This window comes from Patella vulgata, chromosome 7 (genome assembly GCF_932274485.2).
Source record: "Patella vulgata chromosome 7, xgPatVulg1.2, whole genome shotgun sequence".
Lineage (NCBI taxonomy): Eukaryota > Metazoa > Mollusca > Gastropoda > Patellidae > Patella > Patella vulgata.
This window is the reverse complement of record NC_065885.2, coordinates 26,247,828-26,260,614: the sequence shown is the minus strand read 5'-3', so window position 1 is coordinate 26,260,614 and position 12,787 is coordinate 26,247,828. Positions and strand designations below refer to the sequence as shown.

Sequence of the window (12,787 nt, the reverse complement as noted above, 5' to 3'; positions counted from 1 at the left end):
GTTATATAGAGAGATGACCCGTGTTTTCCTTTGGCGTCCGTCACTTCCGATTCAGGAAACCTGTATTACTCAGCTATCGTAGCAATGATCTCTGTGTTAAAATTATATTTGGAATGTGTTTAACCAGCTCTATCACATATGTGATAATGACTGGCACCAATATTGTCCTTTAAATCTGACGGACTTATGATCGACTGCACCTAGGCCTACACCTACCACTGACGAGGAAGACGCTTCGAAAAGGGGATATTAATTTGCATTAGTATTTAGGCTACCTAGAGCAGCTGTGTTGTTTATATTTCGTTGCTATGGTTACATCAGTCATTTCTATTGCTAGATTTTGAATTTAAAGCGTGTCGGTTTCACCATTGACGTGCACGTTTAAAGAACCCTTGCCAGTTGGAATTTAAAGTAGGCCGTAGTGACACTGCTCCAGCAAAATCGCCCTCATTAGTCCAGTCGGAGCAGTAGGACATTAAACCCCATTTCATTTCATTTGGATTTAAAGACCAAATCCATGAAATAACCATGAGTGAATGATATCTGAGCAACCTATTCTTTAATGCATACGCATTCGTGGGGGGATAACGATAACAAATGAATAGGCTAATGGGATCTGGAGATCAGTTATAAAGTTTGTTCCCAAGCATGCTTTAGCACGTTGAAGGTAGGTTGAAGCGAATCTTGTATTTAGGGAACAATTAATCGATCAGTATGGTGGCTGATTGGTATCATGTCGACTACCCGACAACATATTTTAACCCGAGTACCCGACACCACGACAAACCAACATTACGACGCGCATCACGACATTTTAACCCGACACCACGACATTTTTACGCGACATTACGACATTTTTAATGTCGTTGTGTGGGGTGAACATGTAGCATTGTCGGGTTGTCGTGGTGTGGGATTAAAATGTGATGTCTTATCGGCCATATTCTTCTCACTACTATGATTATGTACACTGATCTTGGTATTGGTAAAGAAAGTTCCCCGGGATTTTGCAGCGTGGTTTCTCCATGTCACTAGTGCAGGACAAAGAACAGTGTATAGTGTTGTAGATGGAACTAAAAAATAAACAAATAACCCAAGCCCCTGTTGTGTGTACACATTGGAGTGCACATAAAAGAATCCTTCACAGTTGAATTTCGATGAAGAAATGCCACGGTCCATTGAAAATTTCCGTCACAGGAACTCCGCCATGCACCACTGTAACGGGAATCACACCGGAAAATTCCGGATGGGCTTTCTCGGCCAACGCAGTGATCGAACCAAGGACCTCAACGTTAGCAAGCCAACGTCTTACTCGCTGAGTAAAGGGGGGGGGGCACTAGCAAGGGATAAGGTATAGTCGTTCGGATGGGACGAAAAACCGAGACCATTTACATATTGGCGCCCACGTAAAAGATCCCCTGACAGTTGGGATTCAATATAAGAGTAGGCCGTAGCGCCGCTATCCGGACAAAGTTTCCCTCTTAGTACACTGTATATAGCGTATGTCGGTCTTCATTAGGCCAGTCGGGGCAGAACGAAATGAAATGAAATGGAGTTTAACGTCCTACTGTTCTGCTCCGACTGGTCTAATGAAGACGGGCTTACACCATACAGTGTGCTATGAGGGACATTTTGCTCGAACAGCGGCGCTACGTCGTACTCTTATATCGAATCCCAACTGCCAAAGTACCTTTTACGTGCTCGCCAATGTATACACGGGATCTCAGTTTTTCGTCCCATCCGAACGACTAGACGGCTGTCCTTGTCAGGCCCTCTTTCCTGCACCCCTGTCAAGGAGACCACGCCGGAAAATCGTGATGAACTTTCTCGGCCAACATCGAGAGGGAACCCGCTATCTCCAGGCTACTAACTTAGCCACCGTGGCTCCCTGAGCAGAACAATAGAACGTTAAACCCCAGTTCATTTTAGTTCATTTTCCTACACCAATCGGACTAATGAAGATAGACATACGCTATGCAGAGTATAAATAAAGCACAGAGCAAATTTAATCAATGACGTTCCCTGTCACAACTTTAATCAATGGCGTTTCCTATCACAATATAATCAATGACGTTCCCTATCAGAACTCGGTTTCTTTTCTATTCTTTAAATATGTGGAAATCTTCTGACTAGATGCAATGCGGTTTCGATGTCCTATCACTTTGGGATAATTTTGTAATAATTCGGGCGTCTTCCTGAAATTATTTTCCAACATGTCGTAGATAGCAAGATCAGCTAACGTCATCTGAAAAGTATAATATATACTATATTTTATTTGACAATAAAGAAATGGTAATCCTATCCGGAAGAATCGATATTATACACATAAAGATCTAGATTTTATAACGACACTCTAGATAGAAAAGAAAAACTCAACATGAATATTATTAAAGTGAACTAAAATCAATGATAAGCCTCTAGCTTTTTATTTTCTGCACCCCTCCCCCCCCACACACTCCCTCCACCAAACTGAATTATTATTCTAAACTTATTTCATTCGATTTAAACTAGATAGCTTATCATTATAGTTATGCTTTTAGACGCAATACAGTTAATAATTTACAGCAATAACTATCTGCTGCAACAGACAGACGTAAGAAGTGTGTAACCAATATGATATACATAGATTATGTATAGTAATTGTATATACACTTTTATATATTACATCATAATATCATTGGAAACTAGATCATATGTATCATATCAAAAACATTGCTTTTTTGAAACAGTATCAAAACGCCCAATCAAATGGAAAGTTCGACTTACCTGGTTTCCAACTAAATAACCACGAACATTATTGGTTAATTTACTTTCTAAGGCTTTGAGGAATTTGGGTAAATTTTCTTGCAGCAGTTTTGTACCTAGTTGTGCCTGAAAAAAAAATCAAAGAATGATCTCATAGATAGTGCAGCATTTAGGGATCAATAAAACACATAGCAACACGTACATTAGGAACACGTAGCCACGTACATTCTCGGTATCGCTAGTGGTATCGTTTCGTTCTACACGATAAAAATAGCAGAAGTATATTAAGGGCGGATAATTTGACTATGTGTCTCCCCCGTGGATGGAACCAGAGGTTAGTGGAGTAACGGAACGATATCACTGGGAATACCGAGAAAATACGGGTGCTATTTAGTTTTAGAGTGATAGTTTCGTATGGTCCAAAATGATATTTTTTAAAAAAATGCAGAATGCACCATGTGTCAAAATTAAAGATGCATTATATGTAAGAGCTAAATCTGCCTATGGTAGGTCTTTCTAATGGTTTCAGATGTTATATAAATTATCATTTCGACATTTATCAAAATATGCCAAGATAATGAACTCTGCAGACTCTCTGATGGTCGAGATTTAAAATATTAAAATATTGGAAAGCTGTGCTGTGTTTAAATAAAAGTGTGGGAAGTATCTTTAAACATATTTTTACATGACTCGACTTATCTAATCAATTTTAAGAGTTTAAATTTTCACAAATTGTTATTTGGAAATGAAATGGGGTTTAACGTCCTACTGTTCTGCTCCGACCTGACTAATGAATTAAAGTAAAGATATAAGATATTACGGCCAATACAGTTTATACTTATAAACGTCCATGACAACGATATCAATATGTTGGCTGTTAAACGCTTGCCAGATCGTCCCGCTTTAGCCCCCAACATTCATGACAACGATATCAATATGTCGGTTGTTTGAAGGCTTGTCAGATCGTCCCGCTAATGCCCTCAACATTAACTTGAGAACTAGTTCAAACCATTTTAAGCTTTCAGCAAAACCAAACATAGGCGAGGCTGGGTTGGTTCACAAATAATACACGATAAGATTGACAGATTCACCTACAGCATCTGCATGATAAATTTCGTTGTACCAACAACAGTTCATAATACTAAGAGGAATGACCAGACACCACTAAGATAATGTCCTCCCGAACACAGCCGTTATTAGGGGTGATATCTGTTTTACCCCCCCCCCCCCCCCACACACACACACACCTTCACTCCCAGCACAAGTGACGCCACCAAATAGCACTTAATATTATATACACTGTATTCCCATCGTATAAAATAACATTTACACATCCACAGAGTGTCTTTTCTTTTGTCATTTAGTATTATATTATAGTTTCTATCCGCTTACGTTGAGGTTAAGAGATTCTGAAACCTACGATACCTTTTTTGTTTCATCTGACTCTTTATACCAGGCAATAACCAGGTCCGCGTAGTCACGGCCTAATCCAATAATCTCGTCTATCTCCAAAGCTTCAAGTGAGGTTTTACCATACAAAGCTAGAAATAAAATGATATTTACAACCGCATTAAGAATAAAAAAGGCTAAAACTCATGAGTCAAATATAAAATTTTTGATTTCACTGGATTTTGTGTGTTGGATTGTTAGGTAGGATGACAATCTGTCTTGGGTAAAAATGTAACGTCTACCCGTCTTCCACTTAATCTTTGGAAACAAATATTTATATTTTGCTTGTTTCAGTATCTAAGACGCTAGCAGTCTAGCATAGGGATCTCGGGTTCGCTACCGGTGTTCGCCGAGAAAGTTCCTCTGGATTTTCCGGCGTGGTTTCCCCCCCTTGTTAGTTGATGCAGGGCGGATGGCTTGACAATGACAGCTGCCTGGCCTCTTGGGCGGAACACAAACCGAGGTCCCCGTGTACGCATTGCCATTGCCGTGCACGCAAAAGAGCCCTTGGTAGATGGAAGTCGATATAAGAGTAGGCCGTAGCGCCGCTGTCCGTGTAGAGTTTCCCCCATAGAACACTGCATGGCGTATGTCCATCTTCATTATCCCAGTCGGTGCAGAAATGTAGGACGTTAAACCCCATTCAATTATGTTTATTGTTCCAGCGCCAATCAAGAGCAATTCAACACTTTATTTGTATATAAATCACAGAGGTTTACCTAATTTAAGTTAAGTATAAAAATATACCGGTCAATATATATATTTACCAAATTCTCTCGCTAAGTATTTCTCTATGGCACTGGACTGTCCAAATAGTTTTCCATTTATATCCAGAACGGGCAATTGTCCGAACGGCATGGCTGTAAACAAACCTTTAAATATATAATATACAGCAAGCAGCGGGATGGGTGGGTATGTTTTCATCACAAATAAGAATGCTTACACTAGTATATCATAGTAGTAGAGATAGTATACATTACATTCGATCTTATGCCAGGTACTGATGTGGTTTGAAAACATATAAAAGGGGATTATCAATGTCACGCCCTGACAGGCTAGGACATATCGAAGGAGACGGTTTGGGTGGGTGGGGGCTGAATGGTGCAACGCGTGCGCATTAGATCATAAGGTCTGTCAACTGCTAAAGACCACTATACGCGCAAGCTAAAAACATTAAACCATTGAAATAACATTGAAATAACATTAAACCACATTGCATGTTATACACCATGTCTCTTTCTCACATCAAAGGAAGGAAGCGGGGGGGGGGGGCTCCAAAAACATAACGAGATGCCTTTCATTCCGCATACCTAGTTGGCGGCGTAAAAGTTATATTTTATTTTTGAATACCAATCAAACATTCGATAAGTTGAATCCCCGACATAACTAGTACAGCTGAATAATATCTGAGTACTGTAATGTTGAGGCACAGGGATCGTAGCCTACCTGGGGTGAGACTCATTGATAAATCGCTCATACCAATCAGACCATTATATCCACCCTGCATTAGTGAAGAATTGTTGTTCTATAATTATTGTTCAGCCATCAACAAGCTGAAAAGCATAAACAATCGTATCAATTTATTGATAGAAATATGCCCTACTTGTATACGTGCTTATACATGCCTGGTTTTAGAGCTGGCCATTCTTCTCTTGTCACTCTCTCATCCTCAAACTTAACACCCGCTGCTGCAAAACATAACCTTGACAACTCGGCTTTTCCTCTGGCATCAAAATATACCAATTTATATGTTGGTAGCATTTTGTCGATGTTGTCTTTTATTGTTTAACTATCCGACGAGGTTGTAACTGCGGGGGTAAAATAGGTACACGTGACTATCAACCGATAAAGGAATGATAATAGAAACTGTTTATTTGTTCAGTATATCCAGACAACCATTGTATGAAATAATGCTTGTTAATGTATAATTTCTTTCCCTTATTGTATACTGAAAGGAAAGGTCTTGAACATTATTCGATTTGTCATCATGGATCGCTTATACTGTAATTTCAGTGTCCTTAATTCCTTATTGGTAGTGAAGCATTGCATATCGATTTTGTTTCATATGTGTTGCAAGTTGAAATAAACAATACATAGGCGCTTATGACACGGACAATGATCTTTTTTTTTAAAAAAAAAGGTAATAATAATATTAAGTTGAGGCTAAGAAGTTTTGTATTCTGGGGGGTTGTAGCTTATTCCAACACTATAACGACGATAACTGAGATAAATAATTTAAACGAGTGCCCAAAAACTGGCTATCATACCGGTCACCAGACTAATGTTATAGTAGAATATAGAACATATATACAAACTTAGGATTAAAATAATTATATAATACTATTTTATGAAGTATTTTCTGATAGAAATATTCCCATATCTATAGATCACATTCCCTAACCCACCCCAAATTCTATAGAATATCTATATAATTATAGCCTATGATTCTGATTCTGAATCTGAATCCGTACGTCGCAGGGTCTGTTACAGCATGTACGCGACGGGGAGTGGATACGTTAGGTTCTTGATAGAGCTAATTTAAAGCGAGAATTTCATATTTTCTAAGAAAGTCAAAACATAATTATTTCTATGTCTTTTGCTCAATAGGTTATCAACTCACTATTATACGATCATGGGCATTATTTCCCAAGCTTAAAAATCATTGACACAGGAAATAATAACACAATTACCCCCCTTGTTTCCCTGTTACCTCCATGGAATAGCTATGTTCAAACGTTTGAATTTGAAGCTGAAAATGATATTTTTGCCAATTTCTCAGCTAGCAATAGTGAATTATAGGATTAATAGGATTATTCTTTAACAAGGTAGGACTGTTTATGGATACCATCAATTTTAAGGCTTTATTTTAATAAATTTTAAAAATATAACTTAAAAATATGAAATTGTAGCTTTAAAGCTCTCCTTTGATCGAGCGCGCACTATACTATCATCCAGGTGGTTCCAATCAATAATTGTCTTTGGGAAGAATGAGTGTCTATGAAGTTCAGTATTACATACCACTGTTTTAAAACATTTATAATTGTATATTACACGATTGTCTACGATATTTTTCACTATAAAGTCAGAATTCTGTTTGGCTTTAACTCGGCGTTTAGGTTTAGCGGGAGTTAAATTGTCATGACAATTGAAAGCTGGGACCAGTCCCTCAACCACCTTGTAGAAAAAAGTGAGACGGATCATCTTCCGTCTGTCTTGAAGCGATAGTAGGTCTAGATCCTTCAACATCTTTGTGACGCAGCCTTCTTCTCTAGATTTGTAGTCACCGGAGGCATATATTGCAGCTTGGCGTTGGAATCTGTTGATATCCTTTCATAAATAGTAGTCCCAGACAACTAAGCTGTAGGGTGGAACGAATTAACGCTAAGTAGGCTGATCTTCTGCAAGATTGGGGCAGGGCTTTAGAAATCCAACTGAGGAGTTTGCCTTCTTTATTAGCCTGGTTATGTGACCGTCCCACTTTAGGTCTTCAGAGAGTGCAGCTCCAAGGTATGGGTTTTCTTTTACTTGCTGGAGTATGACTTTGTTTAAGGTGTAGAAGATGGTAGACTTGCTGCTAATACTTATGATATAACATTTATTTGCATTAAATCTCATTCCCAGGTATTGGCCCAAGCTTCAAGAGCTGAGAGGTCATTTTGAAGGGTGTGGTGGTCCTGACGAGATTGTGATGGTGCGATATAGAGTAGGCAGTCATTTACAAAGAGTCTAACGTTGGATTTTACGGTTTCTGGGAGATCATTTGTGTGGCACAGAAAGAGCAGCGGACTAAGCACTGTTCCCAGGGGTACTACTGAGTCAAAAGTTACCGGGTTTGAGAACTCTCCTTTGATAACGACTTGCATGTGTCTTCTAAATGTAGTCAGAAACTGCCTTAACCAGTTGTTTAAAGGGCCATCTACTCCGTAGTTTCTGATTTTGTGGAGAAGTTCCTCGCAAGGGACACTGTTGAAGGCCTTCGAGAAATCTAGGAGGACCATGTCGGTTTGGTTGCTCGCATTGTGTTTCTGAAGGAGGTCGTGAACAGTGGTTAGCAGTTGTGTCTCACAGGAGTATCCCGAGCGGAATCCGTGCTGAAAACTGGTTAGTATCTTGTTTCTTTCAAGATGTGTGAGGATGTGACGGCAAATGTGCTCTAAACGTTTGCAAGTCACGCAGGTCAAGGATACTGGTCGATACTTTTCAGGTAGATGAACGCCCCGATTCTTAAAGACTGGTACAATGTAGGCATTAGTCCAGTATGATGGCAGTTGACCGGTATTGATTGATAGCTGGAATATCTCACGGAGGTCAAAAGCAAGTTGACTACTACAGGTCTTCAGAATAGTGTTAGCTATCTTGTCTGGTCCAGTCGCTTTCCGCTCATTGATGTTCTTCGGTAGTTTTTCGACTCCTTTAGTAGTGATATTGAGGACAGGGATCAAAGTTATGGCTGGTTTCTGTAATTAGGGTAAGGTGTCCGCTTCTTTGGTAAATTCAGATTTGAACTGGTTAACTAGAATGTGTGCCTTATCTTTGCTGTCATTGACTAAGTTGCCCATTTTCTTGAGGGGTGCTATACCAATACTGTCTTGTTTGGATTTGATATAGGCTACCGCCAGAATGGTTTGGTGTTATTGTCGTCGAGCCCTTGCTGGATGGTACTATTGAAATGGTTGATCTCTGCTAGCTTAAACTCGCGCTTGCAGGTTTTCTAGAATGTACGGTGGTCTTTCCACTGGTTGTTACTAACCAGACTAAAGTTACTAAAAATTGTAGCCTATAGAATATCCATAGAAAAATCTATAGAATTCCATAGAAAATCTATAGAATTCCATAGAATTCCATAGAAAATCTATAGAATTCCATAGAAAATCTATAGAATTTTTGTTGAAAACCATTCAAAATGTGAAAGCGAAAACAATTATTTGACGTTCGAAGTACCAGAATAAACTAAATGTCACGATGACAAGATACCAGCAACGAAAAGCTGCCATTAGGTCACTGATACCTGGTCATGCGGGAAAGTAAATAAATTGTTATTATAAGGGTAAATACACCAGTCGTCACTACACAGTCTCCTTCAATCAACACATTGATCAGCAGTGTATAATCGCTATAAGTCCGCTACAATCACTGATAGGGATGACATCGATGCGGCTTAAATGAGCCCCCATAGCGCCGTTAAATTCGCCTCCGTGCATTGGAGGCCGTCGAATACCCAGCTGGTTTGACCAGTCAAGTGCGCCAATCGAGCATTCAGTCTGTGTAAATATATTGTTGATCTCATCATAGAGGCGATTTGTGATACCAAGAAGCACATGTAACTCCATAACGGGTAAAATATCCAGAACCAAAGTTTCATCCGGTAAATTTCTGGTTAGCGGTGGTTGGATGCAGCTTTTGTAAGCTGCTGCGGACAACGGTTTCGAAACGTGATGCATTGATGCTGCCTCTTGATACTGGGAGGCGTTTTGCCGAATAGCGCCGAGAGTCCTCAGAGTCGTGATTTCGGGGGCTGCAAACTGTCGTTTCGGCGTCTCACACCAGGGGCAGGGGCACGCTGATGAATGTGAGCCTAATCCAAGAAACGCGTTGGCCAGTTTCATATCAAAGGCCGCCATGAAATCTACCCTTTCAAGTCCGAGTAAATCCATTATGGCGACAAGATTATCGTAACTCTCCTTGACTTCCTCAACTATGGCTATTATTAATAGTTTTTTGACGCCAGAGTCTTGAAATTCCTTCGAAAATGCTCCCTCAGAATAGGTTGCCCGCTTTCGAACAGGGCTGGATGAACCTTCATCTTCCTTGATAATATTTAGGCAGAATTTCAGGAACGACCCACCCCCATCGATGCCAATCTTGATCATATATTCGCCGCTGTACCCGCCCCGAAATTCTATGACATGATCGATTAAACCTTTTATGTTTTGACAATAGATTACTGGTCTCATCACTTTCATCAGATCGTCCTTCGAAGTCGAGTCTAACTCTAACTGTGTGCTGGTGTATAACTCCGATAACTCCCCGTCTCGGGAATGCAGTTTTTGTATCGATGCTGGCTCCACGCAGCCACGTCCTTTCCACGTCCTGATGAATGTTAAAGCCTTTTCCGTTTGTTTCAGAGTGAGTCCGAATGTGGTTTGAAATCTAGCGATTTCCTCTGCAGAAACTGGCTTTTCCGGAAATAACGCCTTGGACGATTTAGGACGAGGAACAGGTTTCGGTAAAGTCAAATCTGCACCCCGAGTACCAACTTTAATAGTTGAACCGTCACTCATGGTACTTTTCTCTTTTATAAGATCTGATGCAATGAGATCCGAGGCCCGTGGTACGGATTTAGCCTTTGATACTAGGTTTTCACGCGCATCATTCGCGGTACACGGTTGAGGGTGCGAAATTCCACGACCCACAGGCTGCCAGCACCGTTTGCAGACAGTCACAGGCCTGGGCGACGCCAAAACGTTGACCAATGCATCCTGTGGCGGACGTCCGAGAGGAAATGGTTGTTGATCCATGAACGTCCTCCCCATTCCCGAATTCGCCGGGTTTCCTCCGGCCACGCGACATATGTCACACGTACAAGTACTGGCAGGAGACGGGTTTGTTCTGGTCGCTACCGGTGGGATGACTACTTTTGAAAAGTCGTAAGGCTCGGGAAGGTCAGAGGCAGGCTTTTCACCAGTCTCGATTTTTTGAAGCAATTTTCTGCATCTGCTGCAAATTGCGGCAGGTAGATGAGCGTCGGATGCATCATAATTGTCAATGTAAAACTCGCGCATACGAGACAGCAGCCTTTCTCCTGCCACTGGTGTTAAGCTCGAACCTTTTTGAAAACAGGCGACACATACCTTGAACCGGTTTTCTTCGTGAGTAGCAGCGCGTTTAGACATGTTACCCTGTTTAAATTGCGATGGAATGACGCCCTATATCAAACTCGGCTTCACTCGCTGTGAATCAAAATTTACCCGGAAAGTTTTTATCCTATGGTTGCCAGATGAGAAATGTCTCCAAGAGGTTGCCAAATGGTTGCGAAACGCCACAGGGTGGTTCCAGCGCCCATAGAGCCTGGACAGAAAATGCATCAATTTCTGTGACGAGTCGATGTGAAATTTGAATTTTGTCAACATGGCAACCCTTATTTAAAGGGAAATGACCACCAAAATACTTGGTCCTGCGTAATTTGTCTTGCTTCATGATTAGAAAATCAAAATAAACCACAGAAACTACAAATTGTCGCTCATGTTTGCCGTATAATCAAAGGAACGCGTATAAGCGCGCCGGAGGCGCGAAAAAAGTGCAATTCTCGTGAAGGGCTCTTTGCAAGATTTTAATTTTTTCGGATTTTAATTGCTACAGTGGTCTAATACAAGATGCAAATGAGTTTCCCTCTTGGACTTTTTTTTTACCCTACCAGAATCTCAACATAGATGTGCGGCCCTCAGTGTGTAAAACTATTGGAAAACACAGCATCGCTGGAAATACTGATCGAGAATGCGAAGATAGGGCTCAAGGGGCAAAAAGTTGTTCGGGCGCTGAAGTCATTCAACGAAGTGCGAAAGAGTTGTTTTCGAAGAAAGGCCGAAACTAATTACAAAGACCGCATTGAAGAGTTTCGGAAGGCATACCTGGATCTAGGAATATCGGTCACAAGCAAGTGTCATGCGGTGTTTGCACACATTACCCAATTTCTAGAGGCCCAAAAAAATATTTTCGAAAAAGAGCAAACTGGACTGCCCATAGGCGAACGGAAGGTATTCGACAAAGGGCTAGGCATTTGGTCAGAACAAGCCTCAGAATCCGTTCACCATGACTTTAATGCCTTGTGGAAAACGGGCGGATACAAGCGCGATTTAACGCACACGGAGTACGCCAGTAAGCTCTTGCAGTGCGTGGTAACCTACTGCTCCAGACACAGATAAGAGGTTGAAATTATTGTATAATGTGTTACATGATTGTAGTATACATGATTCTTTTAATGTCGGAATAATATCTAAGTCAGTGGAGAATGTTTAGTGGAGAATGTTTAATAAAAGTTAAATATCAATTAATTATGATCCTTTTCTTCGTATTCATCATTTGGATGGGCTTTTTTATCAAATTTTGTGGATTCAGTCAGGGGCGAATTGTCTTTAATGGTGAAATTGAGCCGGAGGCGCGCATTTTTTTCATTTCCGGAAAAGGGCTCTTTACAAGATTTTAATTTTTTCGGATTTTAATTGCTACAGTGGTCTAATACAAGATGCAAATGAGTTTCCCTCTTGGACTTTTTTTTTTACCCTACCAGAATCTCAACATAGATGTGCCATATTAACTGTTTCCCTTCTGCAAATTTAAGCATTAGAAAAACTAAATAAAGGTGTTTCAACTTGGTAAAAAATATTTCCTTTAGGCCTACTTAGTGTAAATGGGTATATGTAATTGTAAAATGAGTAAAAGTCACCATTCTGCTCGGACCAGTAACGTCTTATGTAAACAATGCACACGCATTATTTATTAAGTCAATGATTGACGCCTCGTGATGGGACGTCACATTCTGAAAGCAGTCATGTTTTACAGAGATATTAGTCTTCACAATACCTCAATACCTGTTAAA

The 12,787-nt window shown here is 40.4% G+C and overlaps 1 protein-coding gene across 1 annotated transcript; it reads right to left on the bottom strand.

Moving 5' to 3' along the window:
* Window positions 1-1,996: 1,996 nt before the first annotated feature.
* On the bottom strand, window positions 1,997-6,036 carry LOC126828118 (probable glutathione S-transferase 6). Its single transcript, XM_050557698.2, has 5 exons — window positions 5,817-6,036; window positions 4,959-5,051; window positions 4,168-4,283; window positions 2,764-2,868; window positions 1,997-2,242 (listed from the first exon to the last, which is right to left on the bottom strand). Exons 1-5 carry the CDS (start codon window positions 5,950-5,952, stop codon window positions 2,078-2,080), a joined length of 615 nt encoding a protein of 204 aa, XP_050413655.1. The 5' UTR covers window positions 5,953-6,036; the 3' UTR covers window positions 1,997-2,077.
* Window positions 6,037-12,787: the final 6,751 nt, after the last annotated feature.

What these genes read in the sequence shown, in the direction of transcription:
- LOC126828118 (XM_050557698.2), bottom strand. Translation starts at nt 5,952, where the DNA reads ATGCTACCAACATATAAATTGGTATATTTTGATGCCAGAGGAAAAGCC. An exon ending in ATGGCCAGCTCTAAAACCAG is followed by an intron (nt 5,052 to 5,816) that starts GCATGTATAAGC and finishes GTTTGTTTACAG; the next exon opens with CCATGCCGTTCGGACAATTG. An exon ending in GTTATTTAGTTGGAAACCAG is followed by an intron (nt 2,243 to 2,763) that starts GTAAGTCGAACT and finishes TATACTTTTCAG; the next exon opens with ATGACGTTAGCTGATCTTGC.